Below are 25863 nucleotides of genomic sequence, written 5' to 3' on the forward strand. Positions count from 1 at the left end.
CAAAACTGTCTTCCTATACTTAACATCTATATTGAATCTAATCTGAGTAATGAACAAACAAAAAAAATTCAAGATACAAGCATGATAAGAAACAAACCAAAAATAAGGAACTATACAAGATATATTTACTAGAATGCCGACCCACAAAAGATTTAGAAGCTCCTCAGGTGCTTTTTCCATGTTTGAAAAGCACTTAAAGGAATTAGGGCCCTCGCAAGAGCACCTTCCCAACCAGAAAGCTTGTTGCGCACCTTTTGACCTATAGGCTTACCTTTTCCATTAAATTCAACAATAATTATTATGCCATCCCACTTATGAGACAAGGCATGCATTATGGTCGCACCTCTCTCACTTAGTGCTTCAGTGTCACTTAGTGTTTCAGTGTCACTTAGTTCTTCTTCGTCTTCGGAATGGACAACCTCTTCGGATCCATCATTTGAACTATGAATAACATATAGTAGTAATTAGTACGTAAGATAAACCATATTATCCACATTCAAACCATATTATCTACATTCAAACCATATTATATAGAGTAGTAAACTGAATGCAGTAGTAAATAGACGATTAAAATGAATAAATACAAGATGGACTAACCACTTTTTTAAAAAAAATCTCAATCACTTGAAATTATTAAAAACACTTAATAAAAGTCTTACAATCAAAAAAATTGCAATAAAGAAAGGAAAAACAAACACTAGGTTTTAGAAGAATCATTCTCGACCCATATTCCCTCATAGTCTTTACGTGAGAAAATTGGTTGAGATTCATCATTCACATCAAATGAATCAACACTTGGCACGACTTCAGGCTAAACCCTATCTCCAATATCCCCATCAAACACGTCATTACCAATATCACTAACATTATAACATCTTTTAGGAGCTGTTAGAGCAATCGACCATTTAGGATCAAGTTGATCGGGAACATAAAAGACTTGCTTGGCTTGAGAGGCTAAGATAAAGGGATCAGATTTATGCCCAACTCTACCAAGATCCACTAGTGTGAAACCCAGATCATCGGTCTTTATGCCATTCCCACTGTTAACCCAATCACACTTGAACACTGGAATGTGAAACTGAAAATAATCAAGAAGCCATATTTCAACGACAACACCATAGAAGGACATGTTGGAAAAGTCTGGATTTTTGTCCTTTGCACTTGCAACTTGCATTGCTCCCGCCACCAAGCTTACACCACTATTTTGATCACTTTCGTGAAGCATCACGACCTTTGTGGAAAACCGATAACCATTGATGACATAACTCTCATATTTCAATGCATGCATTTGAGGTCCCTGAGCTATCCAAGTTAACACACTTAAGATTTTGTTATTCGGGATGCTTCGCTCTTCTGAAACCTATATTATGTTTAAAGTTAGTAACCAAGGCGTACACAAAATTATTACTTAACAATAGTTTATCTTACCCTTCCTTTCAGCCAATCACTAAAAGTACGGATGTGTTCTTCTTGTAACCAAGTTGGTTTCTTTGAGGAACGGGGGTGTTTTTTCTTTAGGTACTCCATGTGCTCCCTATTAAGTTTTAGAATGAATTAGTTATAGAATTTCTAAGCCAATGGAATAATCAACACGGAAACACTTAAAGAAATTTACCCAATGTAAGGTTTAACAACTTTTGTGTTTCGCAAGACATAAAGATGTGCTTGCTCTAAGGCAGTACCATCAACTGCAGTGGCAACACCCCCCACTGGAGTGATTCCTTCCAGAAGCATATCATCAGGTGTGATTTTAGAGTTGGCAGGAACTCCAATTGGGTCCAAATCAGATAAGAATTCACTACAAAACTCAATTGCTTCCTCTGCAATATAATTTTCAGCCATGCAACCTTCTGGACGATTGTGATTTCGTACATAACCCTTCAACACACTCATTTACCTAAGACATTATAAGACAAAAGGATAGGATGATTCTCCATTTTCCATACATTATAAAGACTAAAAAGTGGGATAAAGTTTTTTTTACCTCTCAAATGGGTACATCCATCGAAAGAAAACTGGACCACAAAGTTTAACCTCTCTAACAAGATGGACAGTGAGATGAACCATGATGTCGAAGAACGACGGTGGAAAGTATTTCTCCAACAAACATAGTGTGACGACGACATCCCTTTGAATTTTACTCAACTGCATCACATCTATTACTTTCGCACAAAGTGCATTAAAGAAGAAGCACATTCTAATAATTGTATACCTCACATGTTTTGGCAAGACAGACCGTATTGCCATTGGAAGCAATTGCTGCATCAAAACATGGCAATCGTGTGACTTCAGCCCTTGTAACTTCAAGTCTTCCATTGAAACACGTGTCTTGAAATTAGAAGAGTATCCTTCTGGGACTTTCATCTCATGCAATGTTTGGCAAACCCTATGTTTTTCAGCTCTAGACAATGTGTAACAAGCTGGTTCATCCTTTCCCATGTCCTGAAGGTCAAGACGACCATTAACAGTGTCCTAGTTTTACCAATCTTTGGTGCTAGTTCATCCTTTCCCATGTCCTGAAGGTCAAGACGACCATTAACAGTGTCCTTTGTTTTCGAGGGAATGTTAAGCAATGTACCAATAATGCTGTCACACACATTCTTCTCAATGTGCATGACATCCAAAATGTGTCTGACAAGCAAAAACTCCCAGTAGTCCAATTAAAAAAACACTGACTTCTTCTTCCAACATTTCTTAACAACTTCATCGACTCCATCATCAACCTGTTTTAACCTTGGTGTGGTTGCCTCTTTGCTTGTCCTCCTACACCTCGTCGCTTCCTTTTACCCACTCGCTTTACTGATTTTCCTCCTATGACCTTTTTTCCCCCTTTTGGCGTTACTAATTTGCTTAAACCTGTGTTCTTCACTTTTTTCCCCTAAGAGACTTTGATCATGCTAACCTTTGCTTTTACTTTATCACCATCCAACACTTCTGGCTGTAACTCAAACTCCTTGTTTGCCATAAAACGCCTTCCTTTGTTTTCTAAATGGGTGGTTCTTTGGGAGGAATCTTCGGTGGCCATGTATACATTTTACAAGAATGCTTTAATCTAAGCGAACGTGTTTTTCACCACATGGGACAAGCATAATACCCTTTAACAACAACAACGGATAGATTACCAAACGCTGGGAAATCATTTATTGTCCATAATAACACAGATCTCAATGTGAAGGTTTCTTGTCGATAAGCATCATAAACATCAACCTGAAGATTCCATAGAACTTTTAAGTCATCAATCAAAGGCTGCAAGTATACATCTATATCGTTTCCTGGTTGTCGTGGACCTGATATTAACATAGTTAACATCATAAACTTTCTTTTCACGCACAACCAAGGTGGAAGGTTGTAAGTGATCAACATAACAGGCTAACAACTATACTTACTGCTCAAAGAACCATGTGGGTTAAATCCATCTGTAGAAAGGACTAGACAAAGATTCCTTGAATCTGCTGCAAACTCTGGCCACATAGCATCTACAGACTTCCATGCCGGGGAATCTGCTGGGTGACGAAGTTTGTCATCAACTTCTCTTTCATTGGCATGCCATGTCAAATCGTCAGCAGTTTTTACAGACTGGAACATCTTTCTGAACCTCGGGATGGGTGGAAAATACCACATAACTTTTGCGGGCACACCTTTGCTTGTCTCAGTCATATTCTTATTCTCCTTAAACCTTGACACTCCACAAGTAGGACACGTAGTGCGATCCTTATTAGCATCCCCTCTATATAGTATGCAATCGTTAGGACATGCATGTATCTTTTCATACTTCATTCCATAAACGGACAACATCTTCTTCACCTTCCCCATTGAAGAGGGTAGTAAATTACCTTCAGGAAGCCCGTCTCCAAACAATCTCAACAACTCATAAAAAGACTTGTCAGACCACCCACCCTTCACTTTTAGATTGTACAATTTCACCACCATTGATAACTTGGTATACTTGGAACACCCTTCATATAATGGTTCCTCAGCATCTTTAAGCAGTTTTCCAAACTCTCTAGGATCCCCTGGATATTGTTCAAGTCCAGCTTGTAGCAATTTTTTTATGCTCGCTACATTGTCTGGAGTTTCCATCCCGTGAACGAAGGCATCCTGTCTATCAAAACAAGGAGCTGCACTAAGAATTTGCTCCCCATGAAATACCCATCTCGTGTATTGCTTATCAATACCGTGATGGAAAAGGTGATTTCTAATCACCTTTTGACTTAACTTGCACAGATTGACACAGTGCTCACATGGACATCTCATACAAGTCTCCTGATTCTCTGTGGGGTTTGCAAATAAAAGAAAATTTACAACCCCTTGAATATATTCATCTGACAACCTATCCTTGGACATCCACGATTTGTCCATTGAGTATCTAATAAGTATGTGACAAGAAATTCCTGAAGACATCCAAACAGAGCACTCAATTTTGCTAAACATATAAATAAATAAAAAATGCAAAAGTATATAAAGGAAATAACTTAGATGAATTATGACCTTTAAATTAAATGTTTTAGGATAGTTTCACCTACAATTTTAATTGACCATATTAGCTTAAATATGAAACCAACACTAAGAACTAAAAGGTTAATAAAATCAACCTCAAGTAAGATATACAATAGCAGCTTAACAATTAATCTTTCCACGTGTGTGGTCTAGTATACAATACAAGTTATCAATTAGTCAAAATTCAAAAACCTTACTTTTAGAGTCAAGGGAGAATGGTATAGAGGACATAGATTTCAATTAATTCATTTTTTTATGATAAAGTTAGAGTCACACAAAAGCTAACAACAAGAAGGATTTCTCTATCAAGGTGAAAAAGTTCCTCACTACCTAAACTAAAGCTTAATAATATTAGTACCTTATCACTTCATTAACTGTTACTCATGTGGAGAAAAGGATATGTAGAGAAAGAGAGAGTACACCATATTTAGGAATTCCAAGCAAAATGAACGAACGTGGTGATCGACAAGAGAAAGCAGTTCCTTTTCAGAAATCCCAATTACACTAGACATATATACATTTTTTTTAAAAAAAACATACGAGGAATCCCAATAACATGACCATACTATAAGAAAATATTTATACGTAGTAAATGACAATACACGTAAGTAATAACTAGAAGGCAAAATACAAAGTCTAAGCATACTCAATTAATATTCAACTCTGTTAAGGCAAAGAACTGATCGATCGTTAGCACGTAAGAGGTTTATCTTACTTAAGTTAATTCACTTTTATTTCATTTGGCTACATGCCTACATTTGGCTGAAAGTATGATGACATGTTATTGAAGAAAAACCAAATTTTATACTTCGTGTTTGGAAAAAAAGGGTGGAATAGTTGGGCAAACCGTTCATACTCTTTAAGTTGCTACTGTTATCCATTTTTTTTTAATCTGGAAATTTAGTGCATCATCTCCTGATTCTGCTCATTCCTTGTCTGCATAATCTCTCTTTTGCGGAGTAACTACAGTCTAAACCTACTGAGATTCGAAGACATAAACCCATGACAATGTTGAAGCAACTGCACTGAAGAATTGCTTCTTATATATACTAGAAATTGGCTGGGCTACCTAAAGTTATAGAGTTAGGCAATCTACAGTGCGAGTGATTTGCATTCTCTCAAATGGTCTCGAGATGCCAAGGTATACAACAACTAGTCCATGTGAAGAATAGACTAACTATATATAATGGCACAGGGGAGAAGACATGCTTCCCTTCATAATGCGCATTAAAGTAAGAAAAAGGCGCTTTAGTGGCAATAATAACTGAACCCGACATTACATACATTTTAAAGAGACTCTATCTTTCCATGATCCAGCCCCACCTTCTTTACAACCTTCTATGATTTATAGTTCCACCGAAAAGCTAAAGTTGGCACTCACATGGGATCCCTTTTTACATCTTAATGGATTGGTTTTTCTGTGGTATCATCTATTAGTCTATAGTCTATTACATTGCTTTTTTAGAGATCATAGTTTTGCATTTTGATGAGGTAGATTAATAAACTCACAAGACCAATGTACATGGAAAAAATTGCACCATGAAGAGTTGGGATCAAGTTAACAAATTCATGCATATCCTATCTGTGCGCTAAATAAAATGAATCACTACATTTTTTTTTTCAATGAAGTTCATTTGGCAAGTTTAATTGTGGAGTCAAATACAAATGTGTTGGGTGCAACTGTGTTTCTTTTGAAGTTAGTGTTCTCCGTTAGTGTTTTCAGTTTCTAGAAGGCAAAATATGAAATAAATACGAACATAGATTAATACACATTGAAAGAGCTATATCACAGTATGAAAGTATCAACTTACTAAGATGATGGAAGTAAGCATGTAAACTAGAACTTAACCAGTTTAAACACAACAACATGCATGCAAATTTGAAACAAGAAAAAGAAACTTACTTTTAGATTTCAGAAACCTTCTGTTGTAGTAGTAATCAGACTGATCCCTTCTCAAGCAAGTTTAAGCGCAGCGAGGGAAGTGAGTGTGCGAGAAACCAATGAGACAAAGAAAAAGAAAAAGGTGTAACTGGTAGGGTTTGCAATGGAAGGGGAAGAAATATAAATAGGCGAACCCTAACATCAATCCCTTAATATCCGGCGAGAGGGAAAAATAATTGGGGTGAGCGGGAGAATTTTCATCATGAGGGGAACTTGGATTTCTCCTTATTGCTGTTTCCATAATTTTTTTTCTTCGATAAAGTTGTTTCCATAAGTGAGGAGACTATTGACGGTTCAATTCTAAACGAAGAGTATTGATTTTGGCATTCCTTGTTTCGGTTAACTTGTTGACGGTTTAATAAATGGTCCAACCCAGCGAGTCCCCAAAAAATTATGAGAATGTTGACGGTTTATTCTATTACTAATTTGACTGTTTTAGGAAACACCATCATATTTTTTTGACATTTGTGTCATACACGACATAATATTCCAACAGCTGTCATAAAATTATTAAATTTTTTTGACGTTTGTGTCATACACGACATAATGTTGCAACAGCCGTCATAAAATTATTATATTTTTTTGACGCTTGTGACATACATGACATAATGTTGCAACAGCCGTCATAAAATTATTATATTTTTTTGACGCTTGTGTCATACACGACATAATGTTGCAACAGCCGTTATAAATTTAATATATTTTCTTGACGCTTGTCTCATACACGACATAATATTGTAATAGCCGTCATAAATTTATTATAATTATGTGACGCTTGTGTCATACACGACATAATATTACAATATCCGTCATAAAAATATTACTAAAACACCTATCTTGACGGTTTTTAACAAAGCCGTCAAGATAGATAAAAAACAAGCGTCATAATATGTCATTTTTTTTAGTAGTGTTGATAGGAATAGGAGAATAAGCCCATAGTACTTGAGCAGCTTAGCTATGTTTCTGTTTCACAACACAACATACACAAAAATTTTGGCTACCCATAATTTTTTATCAGAGAGCAGATGCAGAACACTATTCTGCTTGTCCTCTATACCACATTAACATTGCGCATTTTCCAATTCCCATGTTAATTCCTTGACTTAGTGAGTCAATGAATTGGTAACGTGTCCATTAAAAACGCATGGTCCTTTTTTATGTTTTAGAAAGCAACAAACATCTTGATGGCATTGTTAATGAGCCCTATTTCCGCATTTTCAAATTTGACGTAAATAATTGACATCAATTTTACTAAGGAAAATGTACAAAAATGTTCATGGAAATATTGTCCATGATGAGAAAATTCAGTAATGGCTGCATGCATATGAATATGAAGCACATGAGCACATGAATATTCTAAAACTTCCAATTATTCCGGCGTTTGCTCAAACAAGCTTACAAAGTGCCATTTTCATTAGTTTGCACGTAGCCAAAAAGATGAATCCTATTAATATCTTCAATAGAAAAATTAAACTGATGACATCATATATATTCTGAGCAACATACACATTTCACCTGATGGGCACGAAATAACTCCAAGTGTAAAAAGTAGAGAGTGACAGAACAACCAAACTTTGCGCCACCTTATTATTACTGAAAACTTCTCACTACCTCGATTTTACAGAAAAGTTTCAAAACAGTTCAGCCTTTGGTCACATGTATATGCATTCTTAGCGTTTCATTCTCCTAAAACTTAGCTGAGGTTGCATTGGAATGGCCAGCACTGTGACATCCCCACTTCTTGATGGCTCTGAAGAAAAATCCATTATAGGAGGATGGGCATCCTCAGTTTACTTAATCGGTAAATCCTTTTTTGGACTGAATGAATCACTTATGTTGTTACGAACTTACAATAATGCCTCTCAACTTTCTTTATTGTTGGGGATTATACCAATACCAATCGATTATCCACTACACAGATAACTCGTATATAGAAACAATTCAACTCCGGACAAAATCTAAATATCAACTACAACCTATACTAACATGCCCAACTCGCTAAACAACTATCAACAACAAATAATAATACAAAGCAGTAAAGGCAAACCACAACACAAAGATTTACCGTGGTTCGGCCAATGATGCCTACTTCCATAAGAGCCAGTTCTTTATAAAGTGGGAAGAAAGATTACAATCTCTCCTTTCAGTCTCTCACCTTACTAGATCACTCTTATCTCTTTACATGGTTGTATATCTGTAAATGTTATATCTCAATTTTGATAGCTTTCAAGATTGGTTTCTCTCTCTTTGTTTTTGTCTGGTTTTTAGTCTTAGGTTTTCCAAAACCTTGATTTTGTTTTTATATCAAAAAACCAAATTTCATGGTTTCGTGAGCGAGGCCCACTTTAAAATCGGACATGAGCGAGTGCTTCAAAACACTTGTAATGCTTCCACGGCAAGAGCGCAGGGCGGTCCCCTCCTCTGGCCTTGTCCCAAAACACCGGAATGATTTTACGCACGCAGAGTCGCCTCCTCCTCGAGAAGTGCGCTCGACATATTCACGAGAATCGGCTTCGTTTCTCTTTCCTCATGTGAGGGATAACTCCAACAATCTCCCCCTCCGAACATTGAGGGGATACCTCCATGCAATTTCCAAATCAACCGGGAGGAGAGCGCTACAATCCGCGGAAGCACAACAAATATCAAACTTACCTTTCGGTAAGACTTTGGTTATCATATCCCGACCCGTTCTTGTCGGTATGGATCTTCTCGATACACAAATGCTTGTCTTCGAAAGTACTTTCTCTAATCTAATGATAACGCACGTGTATGTGCTTGGATCTAGAATGAAAACTCGGATTCTTGCTCAAGTGGATGGTGCTCTGACTATCACATAGAACTACAAACTGTTTCTGCTTTAGCCCTAGTTCATCGAAGAACCTCTTCATCCATAGCATCTCTTTGCAACACTCAGTGGCTGCAATATACTCGGCTTCTATAGTGGAGAGGGCAACACACTTTTGCAACTTAGATTGCCAAGAAACTGCTCCCCCTGCAAAAGTAACCTGATAACCGGAGGTAGACTTCATCGAGTCAACATCACCTGCCATGTCTGCATTAGTGTAGCCTTCAAGTATGGGCTTACTTCCACCAAAGCACAAACACGATTTGGAAGTGCCCTTAAGATATCTTAATATCCACTTAACACCTTCCCAATGTTCTTTACCCGGATTTGACAGAAATCTGCTTAACACCAACGGCGAAAGCAATATCCAGTCTAGTACACACCATGGCATACATCAAACTGCCCACTGCGGATGCATAAGGAATCTTTTCCATCTGACTCTGCTCATGCTCACCCTTAGGACACATCTCTTTGGTCATGCGGAACTGGCCACCAAGCGGACAACTGACTGGCTTCACTTGATCCATGTTGAATCTCTTCAACACCTTCTCAATGTAGCTTTCTTGAGAAAACCACAACTTCCCACTCTTTTTGTCATGAGTGATCCGCATCCCAAGTATCTGCTTTGCTTGACCCAAATCCTTCATCTCAAAGGACTTACTCAAGTCTTTCTTCAGCTTGGATATCTTGTTGATGTTTGGGCCAACTATCAACATATCATCCACATACAGCAATAACACTATGAAATCCCCATCTGAAAATCTCTGAACAAACGCACAATGATCGGAAGCAGACTTTTTGTATCTTTGCTTCGCCATAAAGGAGTCAATCTTTATGTACCACTGTCTCGGTGCTTGCTTCAACCCATACAAGCTCTTTATCAGCTTGCATACTAGGTGCTCCTTGCCTTTGACCTCAAACCCCTCTGGCTGGTCCATGTAGACATCTTCTTCAAGGTCTCCATGAAGAAAAGTTGTCTTAACATCTAGCTGCTCAACCTCTAGGTTCATACTTGCAGCCATACCCAATACCACCTGGATAGAAGTCATCTTCACTACAGGAGAGAAAATCTCATCAAAGTCAATCCCTTTCCTTTGACCGAATCCCTTCACAACAAGGCGAGCTTTGTGCCTTGGGTGAGGATTGTTCTCCTCATGCTTGACTTTGTATATCCACTTATTCTTGAGAACTGTTCTCCCTGTGGGTTTCTCAACTAACTCATAAGTGTGATTCTTATGCAAAGAATCCATCTCGTCATGCATGGCCTTCAACCACTTTTCTTTGTCTATACCTTCAAGTGCCTCTTGATAGTACATATGTTCTCCACCATCCGATAAAGAAGACGTGACATTATGTGGTAGATACCTGGTTGAAGCTAGTCTCTCTCTCTATCGGACCTCCTTGCCCCATCTGGCGGTGCCTCTCGGGAGATGCACTTCGCTTGCTTGCTCGGTGGTGGTTCATGCATCTCATCTGCATCTTCTATACCAATAGGTTCTATCCCATCATGAGCAATAGGATTCTCATCATGAGCTTCAAACTCATGGTTCTCTGCATTCTCAATGCCTTCTGCACGTTCCACAGTAGGAACTTCTAGTTCTGAATCAACAAGATCATTGGTGAAAGTCTGTAGCTTCTCACCCTCCTCAAAATCTGCTATGGTTTGGTCTTCTAAGAACACAACATCTCGACTTCGGATTACCTTCTTGTTAATCGGATCATAGAGTTTGTAACCAAACTTTTTTTATCCATAACCCAGAAAAATGCACTGCTTGGCTTTGTCATCAAGCTTGGATCTCTCATCCTTCGGAATATGCACAAATGCCCTGCACCCAAATACCCTCAAGTATCCATAATCAACATCTCTCGACCGACCATACTCTCCTGCGGATAATCACTATTCAGAGGCTTTGCCGGCGACAGGTTGATCACATGCACGGATGTACGCATTGCTTCTACCCAGTAGCTTCTAGGTAGCTTAGAGTGAGATAGCATGCATCTCATCCTCTCTACAATGGTACGGTTCATTCTCTTTGCTATTCCATTCTGTTGCGGTGTCTTGGGAACGGTCTGCTCATGACGAATCCCATGACTCTAGCAATATTCTTCAAATGGCCCAATGTACTCACCCCCATTATCTAAGAGAATACACTTCAACAACTTCCCAATCTCTTTTTCCACCATGTTGTAGAATTTCTCAAACACGCCAAGTACTTCATCCTTGGTCTTCAGATTATAGGCCCATATCTTTCTTGACGCATCATCAATGAATGTCAAGAAGTACGAAGCTCCCTGGTGGGACTTTACTCTCATAGGGCCACATAAGTTTGTGTGCACTAGTTCAAAGACAGTGTTCTTTCTGTGAGACGGGAATCTTTGGAAAGACACCCTGTGTTACTTTCCTACCAAACAGTGAGTACATGTATTTAAATGTGTACCTTTAATGTCTGGCCCGACCTTTTTCTTAGCAAGAACTTCCATCCCTTTTATGCCAATGTGACACAGTCTCTTGTGCCACAGTTCAGATGAAGCTTCTTCTTCTGCCGCATTTGCTTCTGCTTTACACAAACTAGCCTGTGTTTTGTAAAGAGAGCAAGTTTTCTTTCCTCTGGCTGCTACAATGGAACCTCTGCTCAGTTGTCATACCCCGTTACCAAACGAGTTTACAAAGCCATCGTCATCTAATTTCCCAGCCGAAATTAGGCTTAGCCGTATGTCAGGGACATGTCTTACATCCTTGAGTGTCAAGGTGTAGCCGACATTGGTTTCTACATGAACATCTCCAATGCCTATAATCTTCGAGACTCCACTGTTACCCATCCTTACTTTACCATATTCACCGGTTTGTAGGTAGTGAAGAATCCCCCTGTGGTGGTGGACGTGATAGGATGCTCCCGTATCTATCACCCACTCAGATATCGACATGAGGTACTAAGACAAGACACACCACACCGACACAATTCCCACTCAGGTCGCCGACTAGTGCGATAGTATCTCCGCCGCGTGTTTCCGTTCCTCGCACCATGTCTTCATGTACACGCGGTTATTCTTCTCATCCCTCTTCGTGTTCGCGACTCATATTTGAAGTGGCCTTTGGTGGCACAATAGTAACATTGCCTCTCCGCCTTAGGAGTTCTAGCTTCACCCCTAGATTTATTTCGTCATCACCTCTAGAACGAGATGGTTTTTCGTTTCGACCTCTCCCCGTTTCTCGTGAAATGGATCTCTGAGTGAGAGGAGCTGCTTCTTGTACTCCTTCTAGTATCCTCATTCAACAAAGACGTGGTAGCCATCTCCATGGTAACAATTCCATCATTGGCTACTCCATGTAGAGAAACTGCTAATGTCTCCCAACTTTCGGGTAGAGAGCCTAATAGAAACAAAGCCTCAACTTCGTTTCCCAAATTGATCTTCATCAAATGTATCTGATTGATGATATTTTGTACTTCATTAAGATGCTCAGACATTGAAGAACCTTCTTGGTACTTCGTGTCTGCAAACTTCTTAACGACTAACACTTTGTTTCCACCCGACTTCCTCTCATAAAGGTCTTCGAGTTTCTTCCACAGACTGAAGGCTATAGTCTCTTGGGACACATGGTGAAAGACACTGTCGTCAATACCACTGTCGAATGTATCCAATCGCTACGTCAAGCTTTTTCCACTCAAATTTCATCGCCTTTTACGGTTTTACTCCCTCATTCTCAATGGGAAGTGCCAAGTCCTTGCAGTATATCAAGTCTTCCATCTTGGCTTTCTAGATGGTGTAGTTCTTCCTATTCAGACTCATCATACGAGTGTTCACGGAATGGTCCATCTCTACAAGTTATTTAACCTCAAATCTTCTCTCAGGAATTTCGTCAAACACCTTCTGACCAAGATTCGGATAACACCCTAGGCTATTCTAACCAAGGCTCTGATACCACTTGTTGGGGATTATACCAATACCAATCGATTTCCCACTACACAGATAACTCATATATGGAAACAATTCAACTCCGGACAAAATCTAAATATCAACTACAGCCTATACTAACATGCCCAACTCGTTAAACAACTATTAACAACAAATAATAATGCAAAGCAGTAAAGGCAAACCACAACACAAAGATTTACCATGGTTCGGCCAATGATGCCTACTTCCACAAGAGCCAGTTCTTTATAAAGTGGGAAGGAAGATTACAATCTCTCTTTTAGTCTCTCACCTTACTAGATCACTCTTATCTCTTTACATGGTTGTATCTCTATAAATGTTATCTCTCAATTTTAATAACTTTCAAGATTGGTTTCTCTCTCTTTGTTTTTGTCTGGTTCTTAGTCTTAGGTTTTCCAAAACCTTGATTTTGTTTTTATATCAAAAAGCCAAATTTAGCGATTCTTTGAAAGCGAGGCTCACGAAAAATCGAATTACGAAGAAAGTCGCCTAAAAACACTGTAATGCTTCCACGACAAGAGCGCAGGTGTGCCTCCTCTAAGCGCAGGTCGCTCCCAAAACACTAGAATGATTTTACGGCACGAGCGCAGGTGCGCCTCCTCTAAGCGCAAGTGCGCTCTGACATATTCACGCAGAATTAGTTCCGTTTCTCTCCTCATATAAGGATAACTCCAACACTTATGTTCTTGTCACATGCAGGAGCTGAAGTTCTAGAACGATTTGCAATGTATGGTGCTTCAGGCAATCTCATTATTTATGTAACTGATATTCTGCATGAACCCACTGCCACCGCAGCAAAGAACCTGAACAGTTTCTCTAGTGCAACATCACTCTTCCCTATGCTTGGAGCCTTCATTGCAGATTCCTACTTGGGTCGATCTAAGACGATTCTTATCTCTTCCTTGATATATTTCATGGTATGTGTGCATGGTATTAGAACAATTTCACTCAGGCGGTAAGAATTAAGACCAGATTTGGCATTCGGTGTTTTAAATGTAGCACTTTTTAGTAGGTTCTGCCATATGGTGTCACAGGACTTAAATTTTCATAATTCGATAAATAGATGAATGCATAATTTGCATTGGAATTAGTTCAGTGAATTGTCAACTTTGCATCGACATTTTTTTAAGAAAAATTGTACAATCTACTTTGCAGTGGAGTAACATGTTAATGACATTGTCAAGGGACGTCACCACCACGTACGAGAATTAAAGTTAAATAATATGATGCAAAATGAAGTACTTTTCAGTAGGTGCTGCAGTATGGCGTCACAGGACTTGGTTTCGTAATTCAATAAATTTTTTAATGCACAGTCTAATTTGCATTGGAAGTTCAATGCACGCGAGGTATGCTTCACAGTTATTATGCAGCCTACTTTGCATTTGTACGCACGATCTTCTCTGCATTGGTTCCGGCCTAAACACACTGCAGGTGGGAAACCAGACTTAGGAACACGTACTCCTAATGTAAATACACATCTGAACTCTCATGTTATATAAGTTGAAACTTGTCATCTCTTTAGCGACAAGTTAATCTAATATATCTGTGTGATGATTTTTTCTAATATAAAAACACAAGTATTTTGTTGATGATCAAAGAATAATGAGAAGTATTGGATCAAGAAGAAGAAGTGATGTAGAAGATGATGAGTTGAACCACGTTCTTTAATATCATGTAAATAGGAATCAAACTCAAAGCGTAATTCAACAATTCTATTTATAATAATAGATGAGATTTCCCAATTAGTGTTTAATTAGAAGACCATCTCTTGTTAAGTCTCATTCTGACTCTTCTAGAAGCCCCATGTTTCCCAAGTCAAATAGGTCTTCCTTATTGACTTAAACAACAGAAAAACATGTTTAGGTTCGGAGTAGTAGTTAGAGCTCCGAGCCTGGTAGTTGAGTTCCGGATTTGGAGTTCATAGTTAAGAGTTGGTTATACGAACCTACTACTCCAACTAGTTCCAAAGCCTACGAACCTCCTCTTCTTGTTTCACTTCCGAACCTAGGATGTGAGAGGATTTGGACTTGAAGTGTGTTCTGGCACTTTCTACCCATACCAAGACCATATCCGAGCTTTAAGAAGATATGCTGTCATGTGTCACATATTTATTTGCTAAAATATGTACACACAGATGCCCCCCTTTTTTCTTCATGGATTGTAACTCAAATCCTTAAGGAAAAAGATAAAAAGTGTTTGCGCACGTTGCGTAGAACCACATAAAAATCACTGAGCAATATACCATGATTTTCTCCTTGGAATTTATGCCCAAAATCTCGCATTATTTCAACTCAAAGAATTGTGTTATCCGGACAAGCCACAACCATAACCCGAAGTTGTCTTATAATAACCCGGATGTGAACATATCAAAACTTTTCCAAATCACCGTGACCCGGACTTGGATAAATAGATCACGAGTGTCAAGGTGTAGGAACTAAACTTTTTCCTGGTTCGGACATGTCTTATTATATGACCCGGACTTGAGAAGATCCGGACCGAGCCTTATCATAACCTGGATCTATCATGCCTCACAAATTATATTGACCCGAACCTGTCATACCTTATAACCCGAACCTGAGAAAATAAGCACATGCCGCACAAGACCCGGAATTGAGATTAAGAAGGGAATCCGAATTTGTACCAATGACCCGGACTTGCCAAGTGTTATAATGACCCGGAACTGGCATGCCTAATAATGATAATGATCTAATAATAACCCGGACCTGTACCAATGCCTCACCATGACCCGGAGTTGAGAAATCACTCAAAGCAGCACATGTCAAACTAATCCATCCAGACTTATTAAAGCAGCACATGTCAAGCTCAGAAATTAGACTTTCTCAAATAAGAACATGTATTAACTCTTATTAATTCACCCGGACTTTACTTTAGAAATCAGCACATGCGAAGTTGCAAACCACATCCGAAATAGGTGAATTCCATACTCATCCGGAATTGAGATAAAGGAAATTCGGAAGCCTGACTTTCTCACATACTTCATGAATTCCTTTGTTGTTTCTATTAGTATAACTTATTTACCCGCTTGTTTCTATTAGTATAAACTTACTATCTCATCCGCATGTAAACTTAAGCACCCATTTCCACAAAATCCTTGCTGCCACTAGAACCAATTTGGTTGTGTCCGCCCATCCTATATATCTCTTTAAGTTTGTAGCATTGTGCTTACATCCAATCCAACGTCTGTCGATCTTGCCAAAAAGAAAACCGTAAGCTCAAATTTTGGCTCCAATAGTTTACGCTGGTCTAAAGATTCGATTGTTTCTTTTCTATGAAACCACCATTAATGGGTGTTGAAGCTGCTTGGTCGCCACACAACGCCTTTCTCTTTGCATTCGGTTGTCTTCTTTAAGTTTGTACAAGAGAAAATTGAGGCTTTTGGTGTAAACAACCACGTCTTTTTCTTCAAAAATTGAACTGTCAAACTCGGTCTTGATCAGTTTTGGGTTTGCTAATCGAACCATAACTCCTAGTTCGACCAAGTAAAAAGAACCAGTTCTGACTTTATCAATTGATTGTGTGCTCTCAATTCCAATGTCTCACCAATTAGTTTTTCAATTCTCCAATTGGTGAAGTAGTTCCGAATTTAGTACTGGACAATGCAATTTCGGATTCTTCAGTCCACAAAACAGTTTCGGGTTTGTTACTCGAGAGAGCAGTACCGAACATGAACTTCCTGTGTTCCTTATTAGCTATAGGAAGTTGAAATTCCGAACGTGGAGTTCCAGACTAGCTAGGAAATGGAGTTCCAAACTTGGACAAGTTCTGAACGTGGAGTTCCTAACTAGCTAGGAAGTGGAGTTCCAAACTTAGACAAGTTCCGAACGTGGAGTTCTAGGCAAGTTAGGAAGTGATGTTCCGAATTTGGACAAGTTCCGAACGTGGAGTTCCTGACTAGCTAGGAAGTGGAGTTCCGAACGTGGAGTTCCAAATTAGCTAGGAAGTAGAGTTCCAAACATGGACAAGTTCCGAACGTGGAGTTCCTAACGAGCTAGGAAGTGGAGTTCCGAACTTACACAAGTTCCGAACGTGGAGTTCCAGACTAGCTAGGAAGTGGAGTTCCGAACGTGGAGTTCCTAACTAGCTAGGAAGTGGAGTTTCAAACTTGGACAAGTTCCGAACGTGAAGTTCCAGACTAGCTAGGAAGTGGTGTTCTTTTCTCCTTATTTGCATAAATATGTATACACAGATACCCCACTTTTCTCTCAGACGACGGTTACACATTCGACCGTTGAAGGAAAATGACAAAAGTGTCGTATTATATTTTATACAAATTCGTATTCCGAATCTTAGAAAAACAAGGTTTTGTAGGAAAATAGGGTTTGCCCCTGTGTCAATTCCTGTAAATACCTTTAGTTTTGTTAAGAAATAAGACTTTGTAGGAATGTAAGGTGCGCCCCTGTATTATTTCCTGTAAAGTCCTTAAATGATCTGGTATATAATGCATAAACCGACACTTATAAGCATAAGACATTATAACTGCCCTTAGGAGGATAAAATCCAAGTTAAGTTAAACTTTCTCCATCACATGGGGAACAACAAATGAGATCTTTCACTCATCATCCCGAGAAAGCTTTCTAAAGGTTCTTATACAACTTTGGCCAACATATGGGATCTCTCACCCAACATCCAAATTATAAAAGAAACAATGCTCTGAAAAGATAAATATAACTTTTATTAATAATTGATTGACATAGATCATGCCCCAAGATAATGGAAGCAGATCCAAATTTGTGAAAATTTTGTCTCTTAGAAACTAAGAGTAGTGTAACATTACTTGGAAACAGTACATGTTAGCATCAAGATTCACCGCTGGAGGATCTTTCATGAACATCTTGTTCCTGGTTAACTTCAAAGATGTCCTCATAAGGATAAGTTAAAGTGGTAAAGTCCCTATCCTGTGGGGGTAATTTATTACTTCCGAACGTGTCACCAGTCTTCTGTCTCTTGGACTTATCTTGATATATAGGAATTCCTGTCAACTAATTTGTGCTCCGACTGTGGTTCCTCGAACTTCCTATCATTATAATGACTAGCAGATCTCCTACCAACAGGAGCGAAGGTGACACTGGTTATCACTCTTTTATGAGAAGATTCCCTATCCAATTGGTCTTCTTCCAGTTCCGCACACTTATCGATCCGAGGCTGCAACTCTGTCATGTTAGTAAACTTCTTTTTCTTCAAGGACATGTATAGACCAGAAGTAGGATCTAACCCCTTTCTAAAGGCCACAATGGCGAGGGTCTCATCGACATTGTTAACATGCAATTGAACCTCGTTAAATCTTTTGGTGAAATCCCTAATACGCTCGTCCTTTCGGATCTTCATGTCAAATAGTGCATCAACGGTTTTAATGTAGGGTCGGTTGCAATTGAATATCGCAATGAAATTGATGGATATCACTTTAAACTCGTGAATATTGCCCCTGGGAAGCTTCGTGTACCAGATGAGTGCTGAGTCTATCAAACTTGAAGCAAAATACCGACACAAATAATGATCTTTCTTAGAAAGACCCACCATTGATTGACGATAACCGAGCACATGAGAGACCGGATCTCCTTTGCCATTAAATTTAGAGAACTTTGGTGGTTTATAATCATGGGGGATGTATCCACTCATAACATGTCGTGAAAAAGGAGTTCCAATGTCTCCCTCGATTGCTGACTGAACAACTGACTCATCCATCTTGGTTGGTTTCGAACCTCACAGTTCCTCCAGTATTTATGCCTTGAGTTGTGTAAGAGTAGTCGGTTCATGAATTGGAGTTCTCTCGTTGTTATACCTTGGACCTGGACTATCGTAGTTCTCATCTCGATGATAATGTGGTTCCGGTTCCCAAGATCGAGTGGAGGAGTTTGCAAAACTGGATCGGAGAACTGAGGGATTCCGAGGCAATGAAGGTTCCCTTGGAACTGAAAGTCTTCTTCGTACAAATGGTGACCTTGATAGTTGTGGATTTCGGGAAAACAGATTCGGACGTCCATCCCTCGTACCTCGAGAACTTGAATACCAAGAGATGTCAGGTCCGTGTGAACTCGAGTGTCGGGTTGGATCCAATTCTGGATTATAATTCAAATCTAGTTGGTCGCTATGATACCCAATGAAGTAAAAGGATATAAGGCGTAGGGACGTAACCCTCACCATGGTCGAGACTTGGTGGCCGGAACGCCCCCTCGAGTTTCCATCAATAGGCAACACCTTTGGAGGTGAACGACCCTCCTTCGTGCGGTAGTAGTCTTGGAAAACACACAAATGAGCCTCCTACCGACCACGTTCGGCCATCACAGCATCCATAACGGCTTGGTTGGTTATGGTAGATTGGGGAGTATCGTTGTTGGGCTCATCTTCTACACGCCCTTCCCTAAAACGACGAGCTCCGCTACGTTCAGATTGTCTTTGAGCAGTAACATGTGGGTTATGATCTCATTATTTCCCTCATTACCTTGATTTGCATTGGCTATTGTAGTAACCATGATTTTGAATCAAAGTGAAGAAAAGAAGATTTTTTTAAGAACAAAAAACCCAAGAAAAATTGGTGGATAGGATAACCTAGAACGAAAAAAATTTCACCAAGAAATCAAATCAATTTTGTATGGTGTTCCCACAGACGGCGCCAATTGTGTGATGATTTTTCCTAATCTAAAAACACAAGTATTTTGTTGATGATCAAAGAACAATGAGAAGTATTGGATCAAGAAGAAGAAGAGATGTAGAAGATGATGAGTTGAACCACATTTTTTAATGGTTGCCTACGTATCATGTGAATAGGAATCAAACTCAAAGCGTAGTTCAACTATTCTATTTATAATAATAGATGAGGCCGGTTTCCCAATTAGTGTTTAACTAGAAAACCATCTCTTGTTAAGTCTCATCCTGACTCTTCTAGAAGCCCCATGTTTCCTAAGTCAAATAGGTCTCCTTTATTGACTTAAACAACATAAAAACATGTTTAGGTTCAGAGTAGTAGTTAGAGCTCCGAGCCTGGTAGTTGAGTTCCGGATTTGGAGTTCATAGTTAAGAGTTGGTTATACGAACCTACTACTCCAACTAGTTCCAAAGCCTATGAGCCTCCTCTTCTTGTTTCACTTCCGAACCTAGGAAGTGAGAGGATTTGGACTTGAAGTGTGTTCTGACACTTTCTACCCACACCAAGACCATATCCGAACTTTAAGAAGATACTGCCATGTGTCACATATTTATTTACTAAAATATGTACACACAATATCCAAACGGTAGACTATAAAATGAACACATCCCCATCCATCTGGAAGTTCCGAAGTCAAGAACAGCCTAGCTTGATATGATGTCTTGATGATGACTTGTTTTCAAGGGACTTCTTCTCTTGAACTTTTTTGTTAAAGAGTTAGTTTTGTCAATTTGGTTGCAGGGACTAGTTGTGTTAACAGTGTCAGCCTGGATGGTTCCATTACAAATACGTGAGGTACCATTTTATCTGTCTCTGTACCTAGTTGCTATAGGACATGGTGGGCAAAAGCCATGTCTACAAACTTTTGGAGCTGACTATTCGACGAAAATAATCTAGAGGAGAAGAAAGCTAAGAGTACATTTTTTAATTGGTGGTATTTTGGGATATGTATTGGTGCATCAACAGGTATGCTTATTGTATTCTATGTTCAAGAAAATGTCGGATGGAGGCCTGGGTTTGCAATTCCAGCTGTTGCAATGGCCATGTCAGTCAATTATATTTCATTGGGGACAGGGGTCATACAGACAACACACGCCAAGAGGGAGTCCGTTTACTAGGATCATGCAAGTGTTTGTTGCAGCTGCTTGTAAGTGGCATCTATGTGTCTCGAGGGATGTGGCAATGCAGAATGTTATGAAGAAGAGGAAGGTGGCATAGCTACCGGATTTAAGACCTTGTTTCGAACAAACCAATTCAAGCAAGTACACTGACAAGGAGGAATTTCCTTTTTTGCTTATAGAGAATGTGTTTTGTTGCATTGACAGACAACTTTCACCCATTTCGATCTGTCCCTTCCCCAGGAAGACTACTATCACTCTACCAGAGTTTATTGAACCAAAAAAAATTACCCTTGAAGACAGCTCTTCTAAGGTCTAACATCTCAAGTCAAAACTAGCCACAACTATAGTTCGGAATTCTTGGAATTCCAACAAATCCAAAATCCGAAATTCATTGAATTTCAATCCTATTATATTCGGAATTTCAAATGATTTCAGAATTTCAGATATTTCAATTTTATATTTAGAATTCCGAAGTTTTGTTCGGAATCACGAACTATGGCCACAACCAATTGGTTAAATAATTTTACATGATTTTTGGATCAAATATAGGTTTGGCAGAAAGCTTGAGTTTGATATTATGGAATTAACTGTGTAGTTTTAGTTGTTGAACTAAAATGCGCTTGTAAAAGAGAAATACCAATGTATGTTTCAGTGCATAAGATCTCACCTTTTCATGTAGAAGCCATAATTTTTCACATAATGATATGATTCAAACGATTTATGCTCAAAAACTGGAAGTCTCATGACAATATTTGAAAGAAACATGCATTGATCAGATATGACATCCCATGTTAATAGTATACACTCACCAAAATATAAACACTTGAAGAGTAATTTAATTTCTTGAGCATCTTGTATATGGTTTAGTTTAGCACTCGTACCTTAGTGTTACAATATCTCAGATGCTTAGACAAAGCAACAATCATAGATGATATTGATTAGTTGAGCGCAACTAAAAACAAGTGGAGACTTTGTACACTGACTCAAGTGGAAGAAGCGAAGCTGCTTCTCCGTTTAGTACCAATTTGGTAAGTTGTTTGATGAATTGTTTATGTGCAAGGAAGCACAATCTTCACTAAACAAGGAAGCACAATGGACACTTCAATAGGAAACAACTTTCATATAGCACCAGCATCGCTTCAAGTCTTTACAGGCTTGACTGTTCTACTATTTATACCCATTTACGACTAAGTTATCGTTCCAACTGTAAGAACTTTCACAGGATACCGATCTGGGATAACAATGCTTCAAAGAGTCGGATTCAGAATGTTTCTCGCTACATTTTCAGTCGTAGTTGCAGCTATAGTAGAAAATAAAAGAGTACGAATTGCTCGAGAACATGGATTACTCGATCAACCAAATATGACAGTGCCAATAAGTGTGTGGTGGCTACTTCCACAATATGTGATCTCAGGACTTTCAAATGTATTTACAGTTGTTGGGATGCAAGAGCTGTTCTATGACCAGATACCAATTGAGATAAGAAGCATTGGGTCTGCAATGCAACTTAGTGCATTTGGCGTTGGAGGCTTATTTAGTGGCGTTCTTATCTATGGTACAGTATGCTAGCTCCAGAAACGGGGATGAATGGCTGGCAGATAACCTTAATAGAGCTCACTTAGACTACTTCTACTGGCTGCTTGCAGGGTTGAGTACGCTTGGGCTTTGTGGATTTATAGGTTTGGCGAATTGCTTTACGTACAGAAAAGTAGATGATGATTATGCTCCACTGTAAGCCCACAGGAAGTTCAACTGTTTTATGACACTATCATGTCTATGAAACTCAAGAGCTTAAATCTACAGATCTACTCATAGGTTTTTTCAGTTTAATTATAAAAGTGATCTCTATATTCGTATTCGGTCAACAGTTAAAAACTTAGACTCATATTCAGTCTTCATTTGTTGCCCAAAACTGATTTTCTCTTTGTCCTGCGGATTTTCTCAACTTGCATTGGACCAAAACAAAGCAAGTCAGCAGAGAACTGAGGTTCTCACCTGCTAACTTACAGAAACACAGAAAGCATGGACCAAACACAGAGATCATATAGCACAATATGGTGATGGACTGCCCATAGGGCCCTACCAATATCAAAGAATACAGATTAATAAATCAACAATCAAACTGAAGAGGCAAGCCAAAACCTCCCGTCCCAAATAATTGTTGAGACAGCGCCATCATAATTAATTTAATTTGGTCCATTGAAGAGGCAACCCAAGGGATACTTAAGTTTGTAGAGGATTCACTAGGTTTATGAGGAAGAAAGATTTTAACATGCTCATAGTCTTCAAATGCAAGTGTTAGGACATTGTTGTGATTTAGTGGAAAAGTTCAGCTTATTTCTGGCTTCCACATAACCCATAGGATGAAAATCATCATCCAAAGAATTTTAATATTGAAACTTATAGATTCAACAACAATAAGTACCCTTGTAGAATAAGTGATCAGAAGTTTCATCGTGTGATCCACAAAAGGAACAAGAATGGCTCGATCTAAGAGAACAAGAACTCAAGAAGAGCTAGATATTATCTGTTTATGAAGTAAAAATTAACAGGTAGAGAACCTGTCATGAGCAATTTTCAATATAAAGAATAGGAGTTTAAAAGTAAAATCCAGCCTCCAAACATTCTCCAACAATTCCTATGATGAATGCCTCACCTTTCTCTTTTTGTAGTTCCTTATTGACTGATTTAGAGGTGAGAATACCTCTTGGATTGAGAGACCAAAGAAAACTATCTTGTTTAGTGGGATTGATGGCAAAATGAAAGTTGCTTAACTTCTGGATTTCTGGTATATACAAGGAGATAGAATGGACTGTGTGTGTGTAGGAACTGGGAAGATGAGAGTTCATGTTTTGAATGAAATCAGCAACAGAGGTTTAGGGTTTTAGGAGCTAAGAGGCTGATTTAGTCTGTAAACATGGACTGTACTAGAAGCTACCGTTCCTCCTAAATCTTCTACTACCCAGATTTAGCTTATTAATACCTCCTATAAGTTGTAACTCCCTTCCAACACCTTGGAAGAACCAACAGCATGCAACAGTTCTTCCTGTTCGATATACTTTGAGCATATATATGAGCAGCAATCTCCAATTAACTTATGTAATGTCTAATAAATTCTAAAACCAAGACCATCATAGTTAATGGATGAACAAACAATACTTCAAATGACATACTTAATGGTTTTATCACTAGATGTTCTCCCCAAGAAGTTTCTTCTGATTTTATGAAGGGCTTAAATAATGTTCAGAGGGAGAGGCAAGTACGGATGGACAAACAAGAACGGAGTCATGAACAGGCTTCAATGAGGTAGTTCTACCTGCTAGAGTTAGAGAATTCATATTTCAACTACCTAGTTTCTCCTCATTTTATCAATAATATGATCAAAAGCTGAAGTTTGTCACTGGTACTTTCTATGGAAATAAAAAAACAAGCAAATACAAAAAAACAATCTTAAACTTAAAACATACAAGACAATGAAACAGAGTAATCATACAGAAACATACAGTACATACTACATATATAGATGAAAATAGATAGGCCAAAAGGCAGTTTTACTAGCAACACAACTTCATAAGATCATACTACCTATGCAGCTCACCTATATGTTCTCTCTCCCAAACCAATCATACCAATTACAACTTAAAATTTCTAATTTACTTTGTTAAACAGCATATTCATAACACTACTAAATACCTGACCTCTTTTGCTCAAATGATCCCTAACTGCATTCTCATCCGGCGTAAACCCCTTACTCTTTATCACCTCCAACAACTCCTTCCCCTCATCCACCTTCTCCTCCCTAGCAAAGGCCTCGAACACACAAGTATACGTCCCAACATTTGGTCCCTTAATCCCTTTATCCATCATATCTAAAACATACTTCTTCGCGTCTTTTAGGTTCCCATCCTTGGCCAAACCCTTAATAAGCACACTATAAGTATATGCATTCGGCTTAACTCCACTCGAAAGCATTCGAAGAAACACTTTCACTGCTTCTTTACTATGTCCACCTGCATTACTATAAGCTTCAATAACTGCAGTATGCGCGACTACGTCAGGCATATTTCCTTTATCTTTTATCACACCAAAAAGTTCCATTGCTTCATGTGTTAGTCCATCTTTAGAGAGTGCATCAAACATTTTTATAGCATTGTTTACAAGTCCTTCTGTCCTCATTTTATGGAATATTTCTTGTAAGTCTTTTGGATCATTTGGTTCTTCGATTACGGGTTTTTTGTTAAATGGGTCATAAGGGGGTGGTAGTTTAGTCTTTTCCATTTCTTTGGTAATGTTGTTTTTTTCATCTTCATCATCAGCGTCAGAAAATGTAATGGTTTTTGTAGTGTTGCGTCTGGGTCGTGAGCTGAAAAGTCTTGTTAGTGTTGGGAAACGAGGTGGAGGGAAAGATGGGTTGGAGAATGTGCGAAGAAGTAAACGAGAAAGAGAGGATGATGATGCAGTCGCCATTTTTTTTTTTTTTTTTTTTTTTTTGTTTCTAGCTCTTTCCTTGAAAGCAGATGGGCTTTGGACTTGTTTTAAAAATTCAAAGCCTAACTGATTGGGCCCTGTTTCCTTTGGGCCTCCATAATTTCTCATTCCATTTTCACAATCACTTATTTATGGGGCAATTTTTGGGAAAATGAGTGGAAAAAACATTTGTAGGACACGTCTACTTGCAACAACAGGCAAACATAATTGTCTTTTGTGTGTGTATGTTTGCAACACAAAAATGATAGTGTTTGTTTTTGTGTTTGCGTTGAAAGAAAAAGACAAGTATTGAATCAATGGAGAACGAGTGAATGGGACAGTTGAACCACTTCGATAGTTGTTGTCTACGTATCCTGTTACACAAAAAATAATT

The 25863-nt window shown here is 38.7% G+C and overlaps 2 protein-coding genes and 1 pseudogene across 2 annotated transcripts; 1 reads left to right on the forward strand and 2 right to left on the reverse strand.

The window, feature by feature from the left end:
- Positions 1-811: 811 nt before the first annotated feature.
- LOC147509615 (uncharacterized) lies at positions 812-4359 on the reverse strand. The gene is made up of 7 exons (XM_086597864.1): positions 3387-4359; positions 3095-3287; positions 2386-2631; positions 2213-2309; positions 1616-1878; positions 1429-1534; positions 812-1360 (listed from the first exon to the last, which is right to left on the reverse strand). Exons 1-7 carry the CDS (start codon positions 4357-4359, stop codon positions 812-814), a joined length of 2427 nt encoding a protein of 808 aa, XP_086453990.1.
- Positions 4360-8152: 3793 nt separating this feature from the next.
- On the forward strand, positions 8153-22737 carry LOC147509616 (protein NRT1/ PTR FAMILY 5.4-like; annotated as a pseudogene).
- A 1755-nt stretch (positions 22738-24492) lies between these two features.
- Positions 24493-25516, reverse strand: LOC147509617 (uncharacterized). Its single transcript, XM_086601896.1, has one exon. It carries the CDS (start codon positions 25467-25469, stop codon positions 24651-24653), a length of 819 nt encoding a protein of 272 aa, XP_086458022.1. The 5' UTR covers positions 25470-25516; the 3' UTR covers positions 24493-24650.
- Positions 25517-25863: the final 347 nt, after the last annotated feature.

The sequence above is a fragment of the Coptis chinensis genome, chromosome 3 (genome assembly GCF_015680905.1).
Source record: "Coptis chinensis isolate HL-2020 chromosome 3, ASM1568090v1, whole genome shotgun sequence".
Lineage (NCBI taxonomy): Eukaryota > Viridiplantae > Streptophyta > Magnoliopsida > Ranunculales > Ranunculaceae > Coptis > Coptis chinensis.

Coding starts and splice junctions, on each gene's coding strand:
- LOC147509615 (XM_086597864.1), bottom strand. CDS start 4,359: ATGGACAAATCGTGGATGTCCAAGGATAGGTTGTCAGATGAATATATT. Junction 3,288..3,386: donor CCCACATGGTTCTTTGAGCA/GTAAGTATAGTT, acceptor TGTTAATATCAG/GTCCACGACAACCAGGAAAC. Junction 1,879..2,212: donor GTCTTGCCAAAACATGTGAG/GTATACAATTAT, acceptor AGTGTGTTGAAG/GGTTATGTACGAAATCACAA.
- LOC147509617 (XM_086601896.1), bottom strand. CDS start 25,469: ATGGCGACTGCATCATCATCCTCTCTTTCTCGTTTACTTCTTCGCACA.